This window comes from Mobula birostris, chromosome 16 (genome assembly GCF_030028105.1).
Source record: "Mobula birostris isolate sMobBir1 chromosome 16, sMobBir1.hap1, whole genome shotgun sequence".
Taxonomy (NCBI): Eukaryota; Metazoa; Chordata; class Chondrichthyes; order Myliobatiformes; family Myliobatidae; genus Mobula; species Mobula birostris.
The window spans coordinates 41249384-41275197 of NC_092385.1; the positions used below are offsets into that span (position 1 = coordinate 41249384).

General features: G+C 41.5%; 1 protein-coding gene across 3 annotated transcripts in view; it reads right to left on the reverse strand.

Moving 5' to 3' along the window:
- The window catches only part of LOC140211113 (contactin-4-like), a 2284382-nt gene that overhangs the window by 289264 nt on the left and 1969304 nt on the right, over positions 1-25814 (reverse strand). For all 3 annotated transcript variants that reach the window (XM_072280600.1, XM_072280598.1, XM_072280599.1), the window contains one exon: positions 19947-20122. In XM_072280600.1, the coding sequence (XP_072136701.1) occupies positions 19947-20122 (176 nt within the window). The remainder of the gene's footprint in view (positions 1-19946; positions 20123-25814) is intronic.

Here is a 25814-nt window from a genome sequence, read left to right on the forward strand (position 1 = left end):
GGTATGTTTTTGCACCTTTGGCCCCAGAGGAACGCTGTCTCATTCAACTGTATCCTCGTATGGTTTGAATGATAATTAAACTTGAGTTGGTTTGATTGAAAGGCAGTGACTTTGTTGTTTTAGTTTTGTGATAAAATCTGCTTGAGCATTAAGCATTATGGTTCTATTATTATACTGATAAATTATCTTTTTTAACTTTTATTTGAGGCTGCATACATGACTCCAGAGTTAGCTGCACTGTATTCAGCTGCCTCCTCATATACATGTTCACTTTTCAAAATTTTTCATCCCAAAATGAAATACACTACTGTCTTCACACACAGTGTTGGATGAACTGAATAGTCAGGCAGCATCTATAGAGGGAAATGAACAGTCAACAATTTGAGTTGTGGCCCTTCATCAGGACCAGAAAGTCAGAAAGCAGCAACTAGAAAACAAACACATGGTAGGTGGTGGGGGAGGGCGTGGAGGGAAGTAGACAGGTAGTAGGTGAGTCCAAATGAGGGGGAGGAAGAAAGGGAATGATGTGAGAAACTTGAAGATAATAGGTGGAAGGGCTGAAAAAGAAGGAATCTGATAGGCAAGGATAGTAGGGCATGGAATAAAGGGAAGGGGATTTGGAACAATAGGGAGTTGAAAGGCAGGTCATGAGAGCAGAGGAAGGGAAGAGAAGGGGTAAAGGGGTCACAACAAAGGGGAGTTGTTACCAGAATTTCATGTTCATTCAGTCAGTTTGAAGATAACCAATATGAATTATGAGGTGCTGCTCCTTCAACTTGTGTCTGACCTCATTGTGGCTGTAAAGGAGACTATGGACAGAGATGTCAGTGTTGGAGTAGGAAGCGGAATTGAGATGGGTGGTGACTGGGAGATACTGGCTGTTGCAAAGGAAGGAGTAAGATGCTCAATGGAATAGTCCCCAGTTTGCATCGGATCTCCATGTTCGTCCATCGTCGTCGTTGATGAAGACCTCAACACCATTGATTGTGTCAAGACTAGCACATGATTTGAATTTAAGTGAGGGAGAGTTGCATAGCATCAGCCTCACTCTCTCTTCTCAATTCCCATATGGATCCAGCGGCAAGACAGAGTCGAGACAGCTGGAGATGGGACTAGGTGCAGTGGATGACCAGGACGTCTTCTGTGTCTTGTCGTGCTCTACACATTCCACAATGCTTGCAGAGACCACTTTCTTGACCATTGGACCTTCCATTGGTCTCGTCCGCTCAATCTGCCGGAGTCTGTCTTTATATGCTGGGATAGACATCTCCCTATCTCACTGAGGGTTTGAGACCCGTCGGCTACCCTCACCTGGTTTAGCCGGCTTGTTGAAGCCGTTGCCCAAGGTGTGGCTGCTGTCGTATGCAAACAGCTACGGGGAGCCAAAGGTAAGAGCTGAGTGCCAGGTGGGGACCAAAGGTGGATCTCACTGATACAGAGGAGGACAAACCAGGAGCAATGGATGCCATAAAATAACACTGACTTACAGGTGACCACCACCTCAACTGGAAGGACAGTTTGGTGCCCTCAACAGAAGTCAGGTTGGAGCTGGAGGGACCATGTGAGTTTGCAGAGGTAAATGCCAGGAGGGAGGTCAGTGGGGAGAGCCAAGTGGGCACGGGAGTCACAGAGAGTGCAATCCCTGCAGAAAGTGGAGTAGGAGGAGAAAAAGGTATGACTGGTGGTGGGATGAAGTGGGAAACCGTGGAAGTTCCAGAGAGCGATGTGTTTGATAGTGTTATAAATGAGGACAGGTGAACTCTTTCCCTGTTATGCCAGGGGGTGATAAGGTGAGGACAGAGTATAGCAAATGAAAGAGATACTGTCGAGATTACCATTGACAGCACTGGAAGGGAAACCCTGTCTTCTGAAACAAAAATGAGGAGACCTCAGATGTCCTGGAAAGAAAAGTCTCATTCTGAGAACAGATGCACCAAAGGCAGAGGAACTGAGAAAAGGGAATAGAATTCTTACAAGTGACAGGCTAGGAAGAAGTGTAATCAAGGTAACAGGAAGACAGCGGATTTGTAAAAGATGTTGGTGGATGACCTGTCTCTGGAGATAAGGACAAGAAGATCAAGAAAAGACAGGGAGAGAGGTGTCAGAGATGGACCAAGTGGATTATGGTGGAAATTGGAGGCAAAGTTAATAAAATTGACAGCTCTGCTTGGGTGCAGAAAGCAGCACAAATACAGTCATCAATGCAGTGGAGAAAGAATTGTTAAGTATTTTATGTAGCTGTAAAGGCAGGCATAGCTGGAGTACTTGGCAACACCTTTGGTCTGGAGAAAGTGAGAGGTGCTGAAAAAGAAGTTATTGAAGATGAGTATTGCGTACCAGTTCTGCCAGACAGAGGAAGGTAGCACTTAATATATCATTAATATTTCAGTAATATTGTAAATATATTATTTGATTAAGCATTCTTTGTGGTTTAAATAATTCATTACAGGTTATATGTAAAATACATAAATGGCATATGTCATTCTGTCAACACATCGTAAGTGTAGGCCTTGCTTAAAGTAAAACTGAAACTAAGTGTCATCTTTATATACCAAGTTGTATGATATGGCCAGTCATGGCCTTTAACTGTGATTGTTCATGACAATTTTTTCTACAGAAGTGGTTTGCCATTGCCTTCTTCTGGGCAGTGTTGTTACAAGATGGGTAAACCCAGCCATTATCAATACTCTTCAAAGATTCAGCAGGCCAGGCAGCATCTGTGGAAAAGAGTCAACATCTGACGTTTCATGTCCTGATGAAGGCTCTCAGCCTGAAGGATCGACTGTTAACTTTTCCATAGATACTGCCTGGTCTGCTGAGTTCCTCCAGCATTTTGTATGTGTGTTGCTTTGGATTTCCAGCATCTGCAGAATATCTCGTGTTTGTGACTCTTCAGAGGTTGTTTGCCGGACATCAGTGGTTGCATAACCAAGACTTGTGATGTACACCAGCTGCTCATATGACTATCCATAGTTTCATATAACCCTGATCCGGAGCAGCTAAGCAAGTGATATACCTTGCCCAAGGGTGACCTGCAGGCTAGTGAAGGGAAGGAGTTCCTTACACCTCCTATGGTAGAGATGTGTCTCAACCCTGCCACCCACAAACTAAACATATATGAGTTATTTGTGGCTTTGGGTTTTTCATTCAATTAGCTTTATGTTTTTGGAGTTACAAAGCATAACAGTGGCGATGAGGAAGTTTTAAATGAACTCAAGATGACTACCTACCTGTTGAAGTGCAGCGAGATGTTTGAGTAATTAAAAGCACAACACATGCTTTCTCAAGAAAAGATGGAGTTGGAAGAGTTAAAAAAATGCAAAAAACAGACTAATTCATGGGTTCATAAACAGTGAGTACTGGATGATATTAATCAAAAATAAAAAAAGCAGAAATCTATGTCTATAATGGAAAGATAGATGTGTTTGATTACACAAAATATAACCGGATATTGTATACTGAGTGAATTGAGCAGTATTTTGAGGCAAATGAAATGACCAATGAAAAGTGATTGCCAGTTTTCCTTTCAGTTAATGGTAGGTGTCCATGGCATAAAAAGGTTGAGAACCCCTGATTTAAAGGCATACAGTTTGCACAGAAGTATAACTGCTCCAACCAAACCAGCCGATATGAGCTTTGTTGTATCCGTGAAAGTAAGGCAGCAACATTTAGAACCAAAACTATTGTTCATAGCAGAATGATTTAGGTTTCATTAAGTAGAATCAAAAGGAACAGGAGTCCATTTCAGGGCACATGGCTGAATTGAAGAGATTGTTTGAGCATTGTCAGTTTGGTAGTAAGCATAATGATGCACTGAGAGATCTTTTAGTTGTGGAAGTTTACAACAAAGTATTAAAAATGGCTCCTAACTGAAGCTAAATTTACATTTAAAAGAGTAGTTGAAATAGCTGTATCAATGGAAACAGCAGACAGAGACGTAATTGAGTTGCAGTCAGGAATGAAAATGAGCGTGAACAAATTGAAATGTTTAAACAGAAACTGGCCTAGCTGAATGAACTGTGTTACTGTTGTGGCAGGGGCTCACATACACCAGATCAATGCAGATTTAAAAGTAAAACTTGCAGAAAATGCAAAGTGTAGGACACAACAAGGATTATGTCTGGCAGACAAAAAGTATATGTACTGTACAGGGAATATTTAAGGACAAAAGGTCAAGTTGCAGTTTCAAAAAGAGCACTAATCTGCATGCTGTTGATGAAAAATCTGATAATGATGAGAGTGATACAGGACTGAGTAGCCTTGAGATTTACATTGTGAAAAACTAACAATGGGCATGTAATATGGGCTTACACCAGAAATGAATGGTAAATTAGTTTAAATGGCAAAGGACTACAGAGGTGATCAAAAGTGGGTTCTTGGTCAGATTAAGAACAGAACTGGATCACTCTCCTACACAATAGAGATAATGTCTGATGCCATCTGAAGATGAAACGTCAATCCGTGGAGGAGAGCAGAGTTAATTATTAGAGAAGACCAGAGCTGTCAGAACCACTTTCTACGGTCACAGAGTCAGCCTCCATGAAGGAGGCCCCAGATCATGAGATTGTTTCACAGCCACAAGTCTCGCCTGCCAAACAGAGTAATTCCTCTTGTCTAGAAAGATATTATCCCACAAGAATAAGAAATCCTTCATAGTGATGAAATCCTTAGGCCTGGATGAGTCCATTTAAAATTTACAATGCTGTGGATGTCTATATAGCAGTTGATTATATAGTATATTTTGTGCGTGTACAAAAATACATATATTTGAGTTGAGCAATAGAGCATCCTCTTTTGAATCGGTGTTTATAGCTAAGCAGGGAGGAGTGTTGTGTAACCAATATATCAGTAATATTATAAATACATTGTTTGATAAGGCATTCTTTTTTGTTTAAGTAATTCATTATGGGTTATATGTAAAACTATGTGAATGACATACATCATTACACCACCATGTCATATGTGTGTGCCTTGTAAAGAAGGTGTCTGCAGACGGAGGCAATGGAAGAAGAATTTGGTGTTATAAGAGAAGCAGAACTCATTGGGGTATAGATGTAGCGAGACAAAGTCAAGGACAGAACACTTTGCTGCAGAGAAGGGAAGGTCTGAGGGGATGGTGAAGGCATGACAGAGAGTTGGAAGGGTCAGAGGAGAGAGGAAGGTAGGGGTAGTCTCAGCTAAGTGAGATGGGCTGAAGATGGGGATGGAGAGGACTGAATGGGACACGAGGGGTGGAGAAGAGCTTCAAAGACCACTGGAGAGTTGTGTTGCAAGAAGAGGAACAGAAGGATCCAGTGGCAGTTAAAGAGGACTCAGCACAGAGGCGAGGTCAGAGCCTGAGGTGGCCAGGACCATGGCTTGAAGGTTTCCAATCCTTCATGGAAGTAAGCATTTACTTCCATCCTCAATTCCAGGAATGATGGGATCCAGCTAAGAAAGAAATAGAGATCTGGGCCATTTGGTGGAGAGCAAGGCCCTGAGCTGTGGTAGAGAGGACAGGGCCCACAGCTATCTGAGCACGGTGATGAGGATGGTGCATGGTATCTGGCAGGAGAAGCAGAGGGAGGCTAATTCTCTTACTCAGAAAATGGGTTTTGCTTTTACTATGAGGGCAGATATGAGTTGGAGGAGCAACACCTCATATGTTGTTTTGTTATCACCAACCTGACTGAATCAACATCAAGTTTTCTAACTTCTGGTAACCACTCTCCTTTGTTTTCCTACCCCTCCTCTCTTTGGTTTCTCTCATTGCTGTGGGCCCCGTCAACCCTTCGCTTCCTCTCTCCTATCCTCATGACTTATCCGTAATCCTCGCTCTTTTTCCCCAGCTCATTCACATTATTCCATGTTCTACTGTCCTCTCCTATCCTGTCCCTTCCTCTTCACCTCACTGCCTCTTCCACCTATCAGCTCCTAGCATCTCACACCATTCCCTTTCATAGCTACTCCCTACCCACCTAGGTTCCTCAGCTCACTTGGCACACCTATTATCTGCCAGCTTGTGCTACCCCACCCCCTACCTCCAGTTTGTTATTGCGGCTCATGCTCTCTTCATTTCAAGTCAAGATGAATGTTTTTGGACTGATATAACAACTGTTCATTCCCCTCCACTGATGCTGCATGACCTGCTGAGTTCCTTCAACGTTTTGTGTGCGTTGCTTAAAATTTCCAGCATCTGCAGAATCTCTTGTGTCTCCTTACTACTGACTGCTGTGCTCTAGTTTATATTTCATGAGCTTATGAAGCAACCACTGAAAATGCTTTGATCCTCTATTAACACAGAATTCAGTACAAAGGAGCATGTGATCCTAAAGGCAAATGGTAAAACTGAGTTTTTTTAAATTTTCAGCAGGATTGAATATCACTGAAAGAAGATGAGGACTTCCTATTGACAGTCTGAATGTACATATGCACAGAAATATAATGAGGAAGTTTCATGGGGAGTATTGGCAATATTCCACAAGGTTGGAGAGGTGGTACTAAAATCGAACTGTGTTTGGAATTGAAAATAGATGGTTGAATTCCTGAACAACAGGAATTCTGCAGATGCTGGAAATTCAAGCAACACACATCAAAGTTGCTGGTGAACGCAGCAGGTCAGGCAGCATCTCTAGGAAGAGGTACAGTCGACGTTTCAGGCCGAGATCCTTCATCAGGACTAAGTGAAGGAAGAGTTAGTAAGAGATTTGAAAGTGGGAGGGGGAGGGGGTGATCCAAAATGATAGGAGAAGACAGGAGGCGGAGGAATGGAGCCAAGAGCTGGACAGGTGATTGGCAAAGGGGATATGAGAGAATCATGGGACAGGAGGCCCAGGGAGAAAGACAAGCGGGTGGGGGGGGGGGAACCCAGAGGATGGGCAAGGTGTATAGTCAGAGGGACAGAGAGAGAAAAAGGAGAGTGAGAGAAAGAATGTGTGTATATAAATAAATAACGGATGGGGTACAAGGGGGAGGTGAGGCATTAGCAGAAGTTAGAGAAGTCAATGTTGATGCCATGAACATGATGCCTGATGGCATGACATTGACTTCTCTAACTTCCGCTAAGGCCCCACCTCCCCCTCGTACCCCATCCGTTATTTATTTTTATACACACATTCTTTCTCTCACTCTCCTTTTTATCCCTCTGTCCCTCTGACTATACCCCTTGCCCATCCTCTGGGTTCCACCCCCCCCCCGTCTTTCTCCCCGGGCCTCCTGTCCCATGATCCTCTCGTATCCCTTTTGCCAATCACCTGCCCAGCTCTTGGCTCCATCCCTCCCCCTCCTGTCTTCTCCTATCATTTTGGATCTCCCCCTCCCCCTCCCCCTCCCCCTCTCAAATCTCTTACTAACTCTTCCTTCAGTTAGTCCTGACGAAGGGTCTCGGCCTGAAACGTCGACTGTACCTCTTCCTACAGATGCTGCCTGGCCTGCTGCGTTCACCAGCAACTTTGATGTGTGTAAGTTGAATTCCTGTCTGCATTACAACTGTGCAACATAATCTTCATACTGAAATTAGGGCAATAAATCCCAAGATTCATCTGTTACCATTTATGTCTCTTAATTAAGCCACATCCTTGTAACTCATTCCCATCTGACCATTATTCCACATTTATATTTTAGAACGTTACGACAAAGCCACAGTATCATCACAGTTGGTGTAATCAACACCCTTCCTTATTTAGTGATCCAAACAGAATTTTCTGGAGTTACAAAGAATGGTTAACATTTTTAAAGGCAATGTAGTATGTTCACATGTGATACCTCTTGTTATATGATTTGAAAAAATACTCACAGGTAGCATAAATAGTTTGTACAATTATAACCTGGAATTTTTCTGAGAAAAGATGCGTGTATGTGCATGAGTGAGTGAGTGTGTGTGTGTGTGAGTGTGTGTGTGTGTGTGTGTGTGTGTGTGTGTGTGTATAAGAAGGGAGTGAGGTGCCATAATATACTTGGTTGAAATGGAAAGTTACAGTTAACCTGTGAATTACAGCTTGCGATTTATTTTCAAGAACCACCTGATCTAAACAAAAGCATTTTGAACAGTGGCAGTTGCAACTTACTTATCAGTTATGCAGAAGCTTGAAAAGGAGATATTACTTTGAGAAATTACAGATGGTACCTTTAATCATATTTTATTGTTGATCACTTCAGCTGTTTTACCCATGGTGCTCGAAGAACAATATATCATGAATGCGGCCCAGTCCATCACGTATAAAGCCCTCCCCACCAGTGAGCACATCTACACGGAGCGCTGTTGCAGAAGGGCAGCATCCATCATCAAGGACCCTCGCCATGCAGGCCATGCTCTCTTCTCACTGCCGCCATCAGGAAGTAGGTACAAGAGTCTCAGGACCCTCACCACTGGGTTCAGGAATAGTTATTACCCCTCAACCATCAGACTCTTGATCCAATGGTGAAAAGTTCACTCAGGCTCAATTGCCCATAATAGAGCAGCTCACACTTCCAATGGACTCATTTTCAGGGACTATTCACCTCATATTCCTAATAGTAATTTTCTTTCTTTTGTATTTTCACATCTGTTGTCCTTTGCACTTTGGTTGTTTGTCCACCCTGTTGGGTGCAGTCATTCATTAATTCTATTGTTCTTGGATTTATTGAGCATGTCTGCAATAAAACAAACCTCAGGGTTGTATACGGAGACATATATGTACTTTGATAAAAAATTTACTTTGAATTTTAATTTTTGAAGTTCTGTACATTTATCTAGAGTGGAAGCAAACGTTGGAAGCCATTAATTAAAAGACTCTTGCCTATGCTTGGATATTGTGAATTATCAATTGTTCTAATAGCACAAATATTAATTCTACTGCCCACTGACAAGATAATTGATGGGAGTGAGGTTTAAAATGCTAATTAAACACAGTGTGTAATCATTTCCTGGAGCATTAATTTGCATTACAGATGACAAAATTACTATTATCATGATTCTATTGACTGACATTATGCAATTTCTTAGAAAATGGAAATGAACAATAATCATGTCCTCTGCCAAGAGTTTCATTTTAGTAGTGGTTTGCTGGGCATACATCAACTGTGCTCTTCAATTTTTTTTAACACTTGTTACTCCATTTTCTGCACATTTGTTTGCTGCATTGTCTGAAATCACGGACTTCACATCTGTTCTTTCACCTAATATAGATTAGTTAGGTTAGGATTGAGTAAAGAGCAGCCAGCAAAAATTAAAAACAAAGATATTTTGAAGAGTACCTTTTGAAGCAATAATAACTTGTTTTTCATGGTTTATATTGTTATTTTGCAATTTTGTATAGTAACACATCTCAAGAAATATTGTCCTTGCAATACTTCTGGGATACGTTTTAAGAATCGAACTCCACATTGTGACTGGCACTTCAGAGTATCAAAATTCCTTAGTACAGTTACTCAGATGTTTTTCTTTTAATTGTGCCATACATTTGCTTTTACTATCAGTATTTACTGGCTGACTGCCAGTAATTAACATTTATCACAGTGCAAAATGGCAACTTTAATGTGAGAAACAAGATATAACTTCTGTGACAAGTCGAATTCACACCTACTAATCTAAATGCAGACCCTTTACATCATTCAATGCAATGTGACAGTAGCAGAGACAGTGAATGCTTTTTCATAAATTGCAAATGGAGAAGGCCCACTTGTATAATGACTGATGTATAATCTTTTCTTTTTAATTTCTTCTCCAAGTTTGATGAAGAATGAATTCTAGTTTCTCTTTCCGTTGATAAGTTCCCTCTACTTCCAGCATATTCAGCTCATATCTGACTTAACCATGTCCTTGTTTGTAAGAATGCAATGGTGTTGCATGGTTTATTCTTGAAAATATTTTTAATATAATTGGTTTATTTTGATTTAAAAAATACGTGAAGAGTGAGGCTATACTTTTTAGCTTCTGATCCGACCAATCCCGAAACCCTTTACTGTCAGGCCTAATTACCTAAAGGTGCTGGGGATCTGGTTCGGAGGGGTCAAAGTGCATAACAAGGCCAGAACATTTGGCAGAATGCCTCATCACCAGATATCTCACCAACAGGCACTGAGTTCTCATTTGGCTGGTAAGGAGATAGCCTTCCCAGTCAGATCTTTTCTGCATCCATGGAACATCACTTCCAATGTGCTCTGCCCACGAGAGGTCTGCAATAGGGAAGAGACAATTGCTCACCTTTTTGCAAACTGTGGCTTTGCCATGGGGGTGTGGAGACAGATGCGAGGGTCTGTGACACTGTTCATCCCAAGATCTACATAATAGTCATCGTCTACTTAATCTGGGGTTTTAAGATGGAGTGGTAGGACAAGTCTCCTGAGAATGGGCACAAAATTGTATGCAAGGTTGCCCTCATTCTCAGCACCACCTTTGTGTGAGGTTGTACTGCTTGGTGTGTGGCATTACAACTCACTGCTGGCTGAGGTTCCATCCATCCCTGGTGCTGCAGAAGGTTTTCCTGGACCCTCTACTGTGCCACATTCCGGTCCAAAGGATATTGCTGTACTGCTTGTTCTTTTTGGAAGAGTTCTTCCAAGTAAACACCTTTGACCACAAGTCCATCAGGCAGTGGTCAGCATGGTACATATTATAGACATTGTGGGACTGGGACACAATGGATTCTGTCAGTTTGTCCCCTGAGCAAATGCCTCATCGCCAGATCTGACCAACAATTACCAACCTCTCACATGGCTGGCCGAGAGAGGTTTCCTCCTAATGAGACCTCTGCTCTACAAACAAAGTATTATCCTCAACATACACTGCCCTCGAGATGGCTGCGGTAAGAGAAGAAGTGTTCACCCACCTCTTTGCAGAATATCTTCTGTATTTGCTGAGTGGGTGTGCAGAAGGATGCAAGGATTCCTGTCCAGGTTCATGCTCAGCCCTTGTGTAACGGAGCATTTACTGATCTATGGGCTGTCCCAGGGATGCTGCTGGAAGGTCATCAGCTGAGACCTTTTGTCTGTTCCAAGATTGCTGATCGTCCAGCACAGTGAGATATTCGTAAGGGAGTGCCTCAGAATGATGCACTGAAGCTCAGTACAATCAGTGCTAAAGCCCTATGGGGAACAACCATAGTAAAGACTCTTTCCACTACGCACAGTGAAAGCCAGAGTTGGACGGGGAAGCCCCTGGAACAATGAACGAGGTATCATCCCCGTGAGCCATGTCAGGATAAATGATGCTTTGCCTGTTTGTTTTTTTCTTCTTTGAAGCTTACACTACTGAATGTACCAAACATGAATGTAAAGGTTTTTTTTCACATTGTTTCCTCCTTTATGTATTTATCTTCCCATGAATAAAGTCTATTTTTGAAATAAAATAAAATCTCAACCAGGAACACCTGTCTACTGAATCTGGCCCAAACTAGACTGCTGCAATTTCAGTGGCCCAAATGAGGGGGGGGGGGGGGAGGTAAAGGGCTTACCTTATTATTTATTTAATGCCTTCCAATCTTTTAGTTCCAATAGACAATAGGTACAGGAGTAGGCCATTCAGCCCTTCGAGCCGGCACCGCCATTCACTGTGATCATGGCTGATCATCCATAATCAGTACCCCATTCCTGCCTTCTCCCCATATCCCTTGACTCCACTATCTTTAAGAGCTCTATCAAACTCTTTCTTGAAAGCATCCAGAGAATTGGCCTCCACTGCCTTCTGAGGCAGAGCATTCCACAAATCCACAACTCTCTGGGTGAAAAAGTTTTTCCTCAACTCCGTTCTAAATGTCCTACCCTTTATTCTTAAACTGTGGCCTCTGGTTCTGGACTCCCCCAACATCAGGAACATGTTTCCTGCCTCTAGCATGTCCAATCCCTTAATAATCTTATATGTTTCAGTCAGATCCCCTCTCATCCTTCTAAATTCCAGTGTATACAAGCCCAGTCACTCCAATCTTTCAACATATGACAGTCCCGCCATCCCGGGAATTAACCTCGTGAACCTACGCTGCACTCCTGCAATAGCAAGAATGTCCTTCCTCAAATTTGGAGACCAAAACTGCACACAATATTCCAGGTGTGGTCTCACCAGGGCCCTGTACAACTGCGGAAGGATCTCTTTGCTCCTGTACTCAACTCCCCTTGTTATGGAGGCCAACATGCCATTAGCTTTCTTCACTGCCTGCTGTACCTGCATGCTTACTTTCAGTAAACACAAACACAAAACACAAACAGACAGGATCTCCCAGTAGCCACCCACTTCAACTCTGCTTCCCACTCCCGTTTAGATATGTCCATACATGGTCTCCTCTACTGCCATGATGAGGCTAAACTCAGGTTGGAAGAGCAACACCTCATATACCGTCTAGGCAGTCTCCAGCCCCTCGGTATGAACATAGAATTCTCCAACTTCCAGTAATTCCCTTCCCCTATCCCTATGTCACTCTGCCCCCTCCCCCAGCTGCCTTACACCTCCCTCATGGTTCCGCCTCCTTCTCCTACCCATTGGGTTTTCCCCTATTCTTTCTTCACCTTTCCTGCCTATCACCTCCCTGCTTCCCTCCCCCACCCTTTTATCTTTCCTCTTACTGGTTTTTCACCTGGAACCTACCAGCCTTCTCCTTCCCATCCTTCCCCCACCTTCTTTATAGGGCCTCTGCCCCTTCCCCCTACAGTGCTGATGAAGGATTCCGGCCCGAAACGTCGACTGATCTTTTCCACGGATGCTGCCCGACCTGCTGAGCTCCTCCAGCGTGTTGTGAGTGTTACTTACTTTCAGTGACTGATGAACAAGGACATCCAGATCTCGTTGTATTTCCCCTTTTCCTAACTTGACACCATTCAGATAGTAATCTGCCTTCCTGTTCTTGCCACCAAAGTGGATAACCTCACATTTATCCACATTAAACTGCATTTGCCCACTCACCCAACCTGTCCAAGTCATCCTGCATTCTCATAACATCCTCCTCACATTTCACACTGCCACCCAGCTTTGTACCATCTGCAAATTTGCTAATGTTACTTTTAATCCCTTCATCTAAATCATTAATGTATATTGTAAATAGCTGCGGTCCCAGCTCTGAGCCTTGCAGTACCCCACTAGTCACTGCCTGCCATTCTGAAAGGGACCCGTTAATCCCTACTCTCTGTTTCCTGTCTGCCAACCAATTTTCTATCCATGTCAGTACCCTACCCCCAATACCATGTGCTTCAATTTTGCCCACTAATCTCCCATGTGGGACCTTATCAAATGCTTTCTGAAAGTCCAGGTACACTACATCCACTGGCTCTCCCTTGTCCATTTTCATAGTTACATCCTCAAAAAATTCCAGAAGATTAGTCAAGCATGATTTCCCCTTCGTAAATCCATGGTGACTTGGACCAATCCTGTTATTGCTATCCAAATGTGCCGTTATTTCATCTTTTATAATTGACTCCAGCATCTTCCCCACCACTGAAGTCAGGCTAACTGGTCTATAATTCCCTGTTTTCTCTCTCCCTCCTTTCTTAAAAAGTGGGATAACATTAGCTACCCTTTAATCCACAGGAACTGATCCTGAATCTATAGAACATTGGAAAATGATTACCGATGCGTCCACGATTTCTAGAGCCATCTCCTTAAGTACCCTGGGATGCAGACCATCAGGCCCTGGCGATTTATCAGCCTTCAGTTCCACCAGTCTATCCAACACCATTTTCTGCCTAATGTGAATTTCCTTCAGTTCCCCAGTTACCCTAGGTCCTTTGTCCACTATTACATCTGGGAGATTGTTTGTGTCTTCCCTAGTGAAGACAAATCCAAAGTACCTGTTCAACTCGTTTGCCATTTCCTTGTTCCCCATAATAAATACACCCGTTTCTGTCTTCAAGGGCCCAACTTTTGTCATAACTAGTTTTTTCCTCTTCACATTCCTAAGGAAGCTTTTACTATCCTCCTTTATTTCTTGGCTAGCTTACCTTCGTACCTCATCTTTTTTCCCCGTATTGCCTTTTTGGTTATCTTCTGTTGCTCTTTAAAAAATTCTCAATCCTCTGGCTTCCCGCTCATCTTTGCTTTGTTATACTTTTTCTCTTTTATTTTTCTACTGTCCTTGACTTCCATTGTCAGCCATGGTCACCCCCTACTCCCCTTTGAATCTTTCTTCCTCTTTGGAATGAACTGATCCTGCACCTTCTGTATTATTCCCAGAAATACCTGCCATTGTTATTCCACTGTCATCCCTGCTGGGGTATCTTTCCAGTCAACTTTGGCCAGCTCCTCCCTCATGGCTCCATAGTCCCCTTTGTTCAACTGTAATACTGACACTTCCAATTTTCCCTTCTCCCTCTCAAATTGTAGATTAAAACTTATCATATTATGGTCACTACCTCCTAATGTCTCTTTTACCTCGAGTTCCCTTATCAAATCCAGTTCATTACACAACACTGGATCCAGAATTGCTTTCTCTCTGGTAGGCTCTAATACAAGCTGCTCTAAGAATCCACCTCAGAGGCATTCCACAAGCTCCCTTTCTTACGGTCCAGTACCAACCTGATTTTCCCAGTCTACCTACATGTTGAAATCCCCCATAACAACTGTAGCATTACCTTTGTGACATGCCAATTTTAACTCTTGATTCAACTTGCACCCTATATCCAGGCTACTGTTTGGTGCCCTGTAGATAACTCCCATTAGGGTCTTTTTGCCCTTACAATTTCTCAGTTCTACCTATACTGACTGTACATCTCCTGATTCTATGTTGCTCCTCACAAGGGACTGAATTTCTTTCCTCACCAACAGAGCCACCCCACCCCCTCTGCTCACCTGTCTGTCCTTCGATAGGACGTATACCCTTGAATATTCATTTCCCAGCCCTGGTCCTCTTGCAGCCATGTTTCTGTTATTCCTACAACATCATACTCGCCAATTTCCAACAGAGCCTCAAGCTCATCCACTTTATTTCTTATACTTCGTGCATTAATATACAATACTTTTAATCCATTGCTCCCCTCACCTTTCACATCGATTCCTATTGCACTTCGCCATACTTTCCGATCCGTTCCTGAGCTTTCTGTCCCATTAACTCCATTGTCTTTCTTAACTTTTCTTATTCTCTCTTTCCCTTTAACTCCATCTTTATATTTTCAGTTCGTCTCCTCCTCCCCACTACTTAGTTTAAACACACCCGTGCGGAAGTGGCAAACCTGCCTGCCAGAATGCCCTTCCCCCGCCTGTTAGGGTGCAACCTGTCCCTTTTGTACAATTCATTCTTACCCCAAAACAGATCCCAGTGGTCTAAGAATCTGAATCTCTGCTCCCCACACCAGCTCCTCAGCCACACATTCAGATCCCCTATCTCCTTGTTCCTGCCCTCACCAGCACGAGGAACTGTAAGCAAACCAGAGGTAACCACCCTGGAGGTCCTGCTTTTCAGCCTTCTTCCGAGTTCTCTGAAGTCACGCTGCAGAATTTCTTCCCTCTTCTTCCTGACGTCATTTTTGCCAACATGCAATACCACTTCCGGCTGTTCACCTTCACCCTTGAGGATGCCCTGCAATTCGTCAGTGACGTCCTGGATCCTAGCACCAGAGAAGCAACACACCATCCCTAAATCCCGCCTGTTGTCGCAGAACCCCTAACTGTACCTCCCACTATGGAGTCCCCTACTACCACGGCTCTGCCTGACATATGTCTCCATGGCTTTGCTTTAGCGCCAGTTTTTGACTCGCAGACCTGTCTGCCTCTTAGACTGGCAGTGTTTTCTGTTCCGACAGCTTCCAAGAGGGTGAACCTGTTTTCAAGAGGTACATCCCCTGGGGTGTCCTGTACTCCAAGCATCCATCCCTTCCTCATTATTGCCCCCCCCTTCTCTCTTCCGGTATCTTTGGTGTAATGATCTCGCTGTAGGTCCTGTCCAGAAAACTCTCGTTTTCCCAGATGAACCTGGGGTCATCCAGTTGCTTCTCCAGTGCCCCAACACGGTCCTTCAGGAGCTGAACCTGGACACACTTTCACAGCTGTAGCAGCCAGAGGCACCATCAGTGTCCCTGACCTCCCACATCATGCAAGCATCACACTGAATCAGCTTACCTGTCATTTCTTCACCACTTCGCACCCTCTTCCTTTTAATGTGTGAATCTTTCTTTTAAGTTTTAAATGTAAATAATATTTTCCTTTAATTTCTCATATGTATTACTGCATGTCAGAAATATCCACATATATCTGATGGCCTGATCATGCTGATAGCTTTGACAGCCTTTCAAATGAGATGGTTGGGGCCTCACTGAGTCCCATAGTTGTAAAGTACAGAAATGGGCCCATCGGCCCAAATCATCCATGTCAACTGTGATTCCTGCATATATTAATCACATTTCCCTGCATCCCACTCCTCTTTTCCTATCCAAATAGCTTTTAAATACTTCACTTTAAAGCTATCATCTCTCTGGCTTTCAAAACCTTTATGTGAGGGCAGCCGAATGCAGAGACCAAGAGAGACTCCGTGCGTGCTGGGCCATACTAAAATGTAAATATCAGAGGCGATACTGAAACATACAATGAGGTACAGGGCTGGGAAAACACGACTTGGAAACAGGAGAATATGTGTATCCCATTTTGATCTCTTGATTTTATATTGATTATTAATTCATTGAAAACATCCTGGAAACTTCCAGGCTTCAAGAAGAAGAATGAAATAACAATTTTCAGTACTCAGAAAGACTCAAAATGTATCAAGATTATTTGTGAGATGTGATTGTTGTAGATAAGTCAAAGCTAAGCATTATTGGCAGTGATAGGTAATGGTGTGAGATGATTTTTTTGAATAATATCTTATTTTCCAACAATTATAAAAACCTTTAGCAAATAAACAGATTGGGCATACCCAAGATGAGGCAGATCATTCTAACTTCAAATTCAAGTTCACCAACCAAGCCCCTTATTAACTATAGATTCCACAAAACTTGTACTCATATATCTGAAGCACTTAAAACATGCCGGGATATTAGCTGAATATCCAGTAGAATATCGCAAAATCGGATCGTTTTGAAGAAAACTTAGTGAGTTACACATTCTATAATGTAGAAAAATGCTGAAAATTTGCTTTTATACAATAACTTTTACATAAACAGGTAGATTCTTCTGTTTTCAAGGAAAGTGTGAGGATTGGTGCAGGAACAAGTGAGTTTTTTGATCATATAAACCACTCCTATCACCCAACATTTGTCCAGGGCTCACTGACTTGCTCATCAAAGCATTCAAGAAGATGGCCCTTATACACACTAAACCAAAAAAATCCTACCTGCTCCTGCTGAACCATACAGTCATCGACATTAAAGAGTCAAGTCAAAGATCCAGAAAGCAACGTTCCCTTTGTATTACCTTGGGAAGCATCTCTCACTGAAGGCAAACAATAATGATAAGATTCAGCCCTGCCTTCAATGCTCCAAAACAGCCTTTTGTCAATTGAAAAAACAAGCGAAAGTTGAGACCTCAGACATGGCAAAAAATTTCACGGTTTACCGTGCAACAATGATTCCCATCTTCTTATGTGCCTGAGTTCTGAACAACATACAGCAGGCTTCTCAAGGCAGTGTAGGAATATCATTAATATTATCTCTAAAAAATCTTTCAAATTCCTTTACGAGTATAAATAAACCAATATGCATCCTCTCCTCAATCAATATCCAAGAATTTAAGCCCTTGCTTCTCTTAGGCACCTTTTAGCACATCATTTCAGTGCCTAATACCAAACACCTGAAACATGCTCTCCTTTCCTTGCACTGTCCTGGGAGGAGATGACTTGGCATACAAAGGAAAAGATTCAAGAATATGGTCTAAATTTTCTTTGAGAAATACAATACCTCCACTGACTGCTGGGAACCTCTGATCCTTGACTGCCAAAAGTGGAGAAGGTGATTTGAGATAGATTGAGAACCTCAAGCCATACATTAAAAGCACATAGATGCACTGCAGAAGTATGCAACAGAGCAAGTGTACCACCTCACAAACTATCCAGATCGTCATTCTGTCAGTCAATTCCTGTAGCATTTGTGAAAGTGTCTGTGGTTGATACTTTGAGCTCATCAGCCATTACTAAATACATAAAACTCAAGTGGAAGCAAGTGACTTTTGTTTCTAGGGGTCTAAGAGAAAAACCTGAGGTATAGTCACACATTCAAATTCAAATTCAACTTTAATTATCATTTAGTCCTACATGAAGACAGCTGAAGAAACAGTGTTCTGTCAGGGCCAAGGTGCAAATCATACACAGCACAACACAGCATATTTCAAGATAGCAAGCAAATGTACAATCATGCAAAAAAAAGTATATATAGCCCAGGTCCCTGAACGACATGTTCCAGAAATTGATGCCACAGTTCCTGACAGTCCACAGATGAAGGCATGCAATCCAGCTTGTCTTTCCACCGATTGAACAATCAAGGGCAGCGTCAACGGGAGAAGCCAACCGCCAACTGAGCATGGATATTGTGCTACGCTGCCTCCAGTGTCTCCTTGCTTGGACTGCAGCAGCAGGCAAACCCACGGTTTGAGGCTTAACCCACGCTACAACTGAGGCTATGCAGCTCCCCTGCCATCTGTTGTGCCAACAAACAAGGGAATCAGGCCTGTGGCATTTTATACTATCAATATCTCACAGGGTGTTGCAATCACAACAAAAACGTTCAAGACAATCACATGCCATTACATTGCACACTGCTTTCACACAACAGCTCTAATGCCTTCAATGCCTTTTTGTAGCAAGCAACAACATGGTTCGCACTAAGTCCAGCTTCTCAACCAATGAGTAGCTTGCTGATGGGCTAGATCTGCAGGACCTAAAGTTCTTAAAATCCAGTATCGTCTTACAATCATAACAAAAGACATTTCAAAGGACAAAAGCATCTTTGGTTGGGCCTCAGAGACTGCTGCATCCGACCATGACCCCATTTTACCAGATGCATCAGTGTATTCACTGAAGAATGCACAGTTAAAAAACTAGAAAATGGGTAAAAGTCATTTGAAAACTACCTTCAGATCTTTGGGCTTTATCAGTAATAGATCTATAGAGATGCACTATACAGATAATTGATGATATTAGAGTTCTACTATCATTTACCTTGTAATGCTAATAACTGTAATGAGGTTACCATTCAATAATTATTAGAAAATATAATTCATTAGATTTTTCCCTTTAATAGAAACAGATAACTATTAACCTGGTAGACTTCCACAATTCAGCAAATGCAGAAATTTAATTAATGAAACACCTGTCCCCCTGCTTGTTGTGTTGCTAAGTCATAAAATCGTAGTCAACGCTTAATTTCATTATGAAGTTAAATACTGAATAAATATTCATCTCTTTTGCTCAAGTTATTGTAATTTTGCAACTTATCAATGTTGAACATGGAGAAGGACCAATCTGACAAATTGCATAGTATTCAAATAGAATAAAATGACACTTCATTTAGTAACAAGAATTCTATGAGGAATGAATTCTACAACTCCTGCCACCATAGCAACTACAACAGAACCGTATGGTAAACATTTCTATAAATGAACATTCTTCCGCTGTGTTTTTACCTTGCAACGGATGTCTGCACAAATGTTTAAAAGTATGGAGGAAGGAAAGTGCAAGGAAATGTTGATCTTTCAACAAAAAAATCTTACTTTATAAAAGCAAGAGGAAAACATAATATTTGTTTACAAATTCCACTTTTTATTCCTCTTTCCTGAATGCCTTTTTTCTGTAATTCTTTAGGCACTGAACAGTCCATAACACTCAACAATTGTTGTTTCTGGCAAATGAAGGTTTGCAGACTCTGTGGGAGAGCATAACACACACTTTCAATCCAAACGGTACAAAGCTCGATTATAATTGCTAAGTTTTTGACTTGCCATCATTACAATTTTCTGGTACTGTTACAGACACACATCTGTGATCATTCAATACTGTATGAGTCAGCAATTTGAACATAGCTCACACTGAGAACTTAGTTATACAAGTGACAAACACATTGGTTATGAAACTGTGTGTACCACTTACCCCTCCGACCTTTTCAAAATGGTCTCTGTCTCTTCTGAAGTCTATAAGTTGTCCATTAAAAGACCACGAGAATTCAACGTTCAATGAAGGATCATGGGAGACTTGGCACGGTAAGATTGTACTTTCACCCACTGTGACATCCATGTCCAAAGGCGGAATAGTAATTCTTGTTGGATCTGTTATTTACAAAAAGAAAGTCATTTTGAAAAACTCAACCCAGAACTTATCAACTTTTGTGAGAAAGCAAAGTAAAAGATTATTTTTTTCCAGACAAAAATGACAGTCTTGAATAAACTGCTTACAATAGTGCAATGGTTAAGCAAAACATGAAGGCTTTTGGCATAGCTGAAAATAAATTACCAACAAAGGGGAGGGGGAGAGGGAGTGGGAGAGGGAGAGGGAGTGGGAGAGGGAGAGGGAGGGAGAGAGGGAAGGGGATGGAGAGAGGGAGAGGGAGGGAGAGAGGGAGAGGGAAGGGGAGGGAGAGAGGGAGTGGGAGAGGGAGGGGGAGAGGGAGAGGGAGGGGAGAGGGAGAGGGAAGGGGAGGGAGAGAGGGAGAGAGGGAGAGGGAGAGGGAGAGAGGGAGAGAGGGAGGGAGGGAGAGGGAAGGGGAGGGAGAGAGGGAGAGGGAAGGAGAGGGAGAGGGAAGGAGAGGGAGAGAGGGAAGGGGAGGGAGAGAGGGAGGGAGAGAGGGAGTGGGAGAGGGAGAGGGAGAGGGAGATGGGAGAAGGGAGAGGGAGTGGGAGTAGGTGAGGGTGAGGGAGAGAGAGCAGTGGAGGGAGCAGGGGGGAGTTGGGTGAGGGAGAGGGGGAGAGGGAGACGGAGAGAAATGGGGGAGTGGGAGATGGGGAGAAGGAGAGTGGGAGAGGGAGGGGGAGAGAGGGAGAGGGAGGGGGTGAGTGCAAGAGGTGGAGGATGGAGTGGGGCAGAGGGAGAGGAAGGTAATCAATAGTAAGAGTGGGCAATAGGCAAAGGCAAAAAGAGATATTGAAGGCAAGAAGATGGTGAAAGAGAGGGACAATTTGTAAGAGAGAAAAATAGATAAAAAGAAACAGCAAGAGAGATAATGAAAGAGAGTGAGAGTTGCAAGAGCGAGAACAAAAGAAACCACACATACACCCCCCAACCCGAACAGAAGTGGGTTAATCAATTCTGTCCATTTAGAAAAGAGTTCTGACATTGTAAGATCTGCAGTTCCTGTATGATTGGAGTTTTGGCAGGCCTTAGAGATTAGACTAATAATGGCAAATTATTCTGCTGACAATTATGGATTCTCCTGTTTTAAGTACTTTCACTTTCTCATACACCCAACCTCAATGTTCCCTTATAGCCAATTTTCTGATATTCTCTGTTCTATCTATGATACATGGACAGATTTGTTTTCTGCAGTCCTTAACCTGTGGTTTGAACAATGATTCTTGTTAAGTCTATTTTCTTAATTGTTGCCTTTCATTACTTGATCAGGTTTTACAATGTTATCTTTGCATATTTATTATCTCTTATCTTCCTGACACAAACAATACTTCAGAACATTCACTCAAAAGTCTCTGACATTTACCAGTCCCTTTTGACTAGCATCTTTCTCTTACAGAAATAGTAAAATTGAATGTTTCTCTTAACTAGACAATTTTTTCCAGGTGTCTTAGTGAAAATTACCTAAGCCTCATTTTGCCTTCAAATGAACATGACCTTCCTATTTTCAACTCGCTTTTCATAATTCCTTCAGCAATAATAATACTTCTTGCCCTCAGCAGTAGTGATACTATAACTCTCCCATGCTCGAAACAGTACATTCACATTTTTGCGAGTGTCTGCATATGAACAAAGAAGAGACCGGAGAATGCAAGACAAGGTACAAAGCATTAAACTGCCTTTTTTACGGGGAGCAATCATACAGAATATTGGCTATAATCATATTTACACAATGGGCGGTATGTTAGTATAGTGGCTAGTGTAACACTTTACAGCACCAGCAATCGAGGTTCTTTTCTGCCACTGTGTGTAAAAAGTTTGTACATTCTCCTTGTGACAGTGTAAGTTTCTTCTAGATGCTCCGGTTAGTTAGATCATAAGTTCTGTGCATAATATGTTGGCGCCGAAACCATGGTGACACTTATGGGCTGCATCCAGCACATCCTTGGACTGTTTTGGTTGTTGATGCAAAAAAAGTATTTCACTGTATGTTTTGATGTTTTGATGTCCATGGGACAAATAAGGCTAATCTTTAACAACTGAATCAATGCCACTTCTTTTCATAAAATAACACATAGCAATGAAAACATCAATGGATCATCTGAATGTCTGAGGACCATTGTCCAGAATGTAAAGATTTTTCAGCTATCAATACTTTCATAGATTTTTCATCTAAAAATCATGTATATGGCTATCCATTTTATGAATAGATGATTTATAGGCACTCCTACATACAAAAGAGCTCCAATATTACTAAATTCAAAAATCTGAAGTGCATACATGAATTCATTCCTACAAATGGCAAAATTAGGTTCTTCTTATTCTTTCCATTTTCAGTAATAGTTCTTTCTTATTGTTTTATATATTTCTAACGTCATTCAATGCAATACTGTGAAGGTATACAGTGAATATTGTGTTTTTTGTGTATTGTCCAACTTATGATCAACGTTTACCTATGGTCCTTAAATATGGAACTTGCTTGTTCCTTGGGAGAGCCTGAATAGATAAGACCATGAGACATAGCAGCAGAATTAGGTTATTCAGCCCATGAAGTCTTTCCCAGCCATTCTGAAGTGCCTTAAAGAAGTCCCATTATTCTGAAGTTGTTGCCTTGGACTTCTGATGGAAACAACCTCTGCACATCCACCTCATCTAGGCTTTTCAACATCTGGAGAAATGCTACTGGAATTCGGCAAATCCTGATGAAGGGACTCACTCTGAAACATTGACTGTTTATTCCTCTCCATCGATGCAGCCTGACTTGCTGAGCTCCTCTTCCTTCATCCAACTGGTCCTTAGAGTGTGTTCTCTCATTCAGAACTACCATAGCTGATCGTCTTTCTCAACGTCATATTCTCAACTTCTTCCCAAGCTTCTTGATTTTGAGTCCACAATTAATCCTTCTTAAATGACTGTTTGTAAACATTTTTGATTCACTGTGTTCAGAGACAGAAGAGTGACTGCAGTGGTCACTCAGACAGACCTCAGACATGTTTGTTTTTTTATATCACTATAAAATAACCTCAAAGTTAAAACATTTTAGGCTTTAATCATATGTAGATAAATATAGATCAAAAAAATTCTCACAGTTTTTTGAAGTACAACTTTCAAATATCAAACTTTTTCTCAAGACTTTCTTACCAACAACTGAGCTGGTATTAAATTTCATTCAAAGATCTGCAGGTTATTCACTCCTCCTCATTACTTGTTTTTAATCACCTATTTTCCCCTTTTGTCTTTACGATCCAACAATTTTATTTTATGAAATCCCTTTTTACCGGGTGTCTCTAGAGATGCAGTTCGTTAGCACTCACTAACAGCTACCGGACTCAGTGGTGAGAAAACCAGCTTTCTCAGACTCTGTCAAATCAGGAACTGGAGATGTCTTGCCCACCTAAACCCTGATCTGTGTGGATACTATGTAATTACCGCCCACATACAATCAGCCGTCGGCGTTGAAAAAAGATTGCATATGGCAAACATTTATAAAGAAAGTTTATTTACAAATTTCAGCTTTTTCGAACAGGTAATAGGAAAAAGAAAAGGAAAAAAAATCGAAAGATCCCAGTCCAAATGTGCAGATAAGTTGGAGCTCATCTCGAACTTGTCTCTAACCCACGCACTGGACCCATGGTCTGCATGAAAGCACACACCACCTTCAGAATGTCACTCAAAATCCGTCTTGAGCAAATTGGCTCCCCCACGGGAGTATTGGTCCCTTCTCCTTGAACCATTCACCTGTACAAAGCAGCTTGGGCAACAGGAATGGCATTCTCAGCCATTCTTCGCCCAGCTCCCACCAAAAAGACCTCACTCCACAACAGCGTCCGTCACAAAAACTTCTCCGCCCAGCGTTCTCTAGAACCTTCTCCCAATTCCACTATCTTGATTGGATGACACTACATTCCTAAGCATGAACATCACAGTCCATTATCTTTAGCTCAAACCAAAACACGCTGCTCTTACAGAACTGCTAAAATGAAATACCTACAGCATAGCGGTAAAAATCTTAACCAGAGCATTACATTTATATTCTAAACTATGGTGACACTTTGATTCACTAAATCTCATTGTATCACTTTAACCTGGAGAGGTATCTAGATTAATAACGTTTGGGCTTCTGTTTATAAGGAACCAAATATTACACTACTTTCTTGTGTAAGCCTAGATATTAGTTACGAACAATAAAGAGAAACATCATGGAAGAACCTATTTTTATTCTGCATGCCATTTATATGCAGGTACTTTCTGACAGAGACCATCATGCTGTGGTTAGGAGGAAGAATCAGTAAATATTTCTCCTGTTTGGTCTTGGAATATTGTAAACATTACTGTTGGATCTGTTGTTGTTGCAATTAAGATCAGTTAATTTATCTCAGTGGAATAATTGAATCTTAATCAGCATTGTGCAATCTGATGCAATTAAACAGAAAACGATTGGGAGACTTGACCATAAATATCATTAAATGATTTAACTTTAGTACTTATCAGGTACAGGGATGATTATTTTGACCCTGATACAGCTATTAATGCACATCTTCCCTAAACTAATTTGCATTCTCCCAGAGGGTGCCATTAAGTAGTTTTTCAATAGTGAGTGAAAAACGAAGGAGAGCAATCCAATAATCTGGGTTTAACAAAATAAAAAAAGTGCTCAGTGCCAAAAGCAATTGAGGGCAGTGGAGTGTAGGATTTCCAGAAGAAATCAACCTTAGTAATCAAATATTATTAAATTTGTAATGTCCTGTACTGCGCAGCAAGTCATAACAGTAATCATAAGATTAAAAAATGAAGCAGAGTCACCCATAGTAGAATGATTTGCAGTCTTTGCACAGGTTGAAATAGGAAATGATTTAATTATTCAGAAATTGTGACTTGAAGCCATCATGTTTTTTACTTTCTACACAGTTTGAGAGCCTGTGCTAAATATTTAAATTGGGTCCATTTAAACCTTCAATTCAGATGTGTGCTTTTATCTTTTGTCAATTAATATTCTAAATGAACATTGTTTCATTTGACATTTAGTAGATCATCTATTAAAGAATTCCACTCATGGACATATGCCAGAATGGCCAAAATAATGTAAAATATTGCTAGTTCTATTTGCACTGATAACAGTAGTGGATTTACTGAAAATGACTCTGACACATGTAGATTTGGATATTACACAAAATATTTAAATTATATGAGCGAATGTAAAATTCTCATCATTGTTGGACAAAGGAATAATTTCAAAAACAATGATTTCCACCAAGTCATCAGGCTGAACAACATCTCCATCCACTGACCCACCCCACCACCACTACTTTATGATTTCCTGCCAGTCACCTCATCTACAGATACTCCTGTACCTTGCGTCACTTAATGTACACAATCAGTCCATGCACATAAACTAATATATTTATATTTATTGTGATTTTTTACTTGATGTGTTTTTTTTTGCATTGCATTGGACCCAGAGTAACAATCATTTCAATTTTCTTAACGTTTATATGCTGATGAATGACAGTAAATAATCTTGATTCTTTAATTTGGAAAACCATTTGTTTGGCACAAGGAACACCCAAGTTGGCTTTTGTCAATAGTATACTAGAGCATTCTACTTTACTGATTGGTAAGCAAATTGCTAATTTTAAATGAATTTCATTTGGAGACATTTCTTAGCAGCTTTTTAAT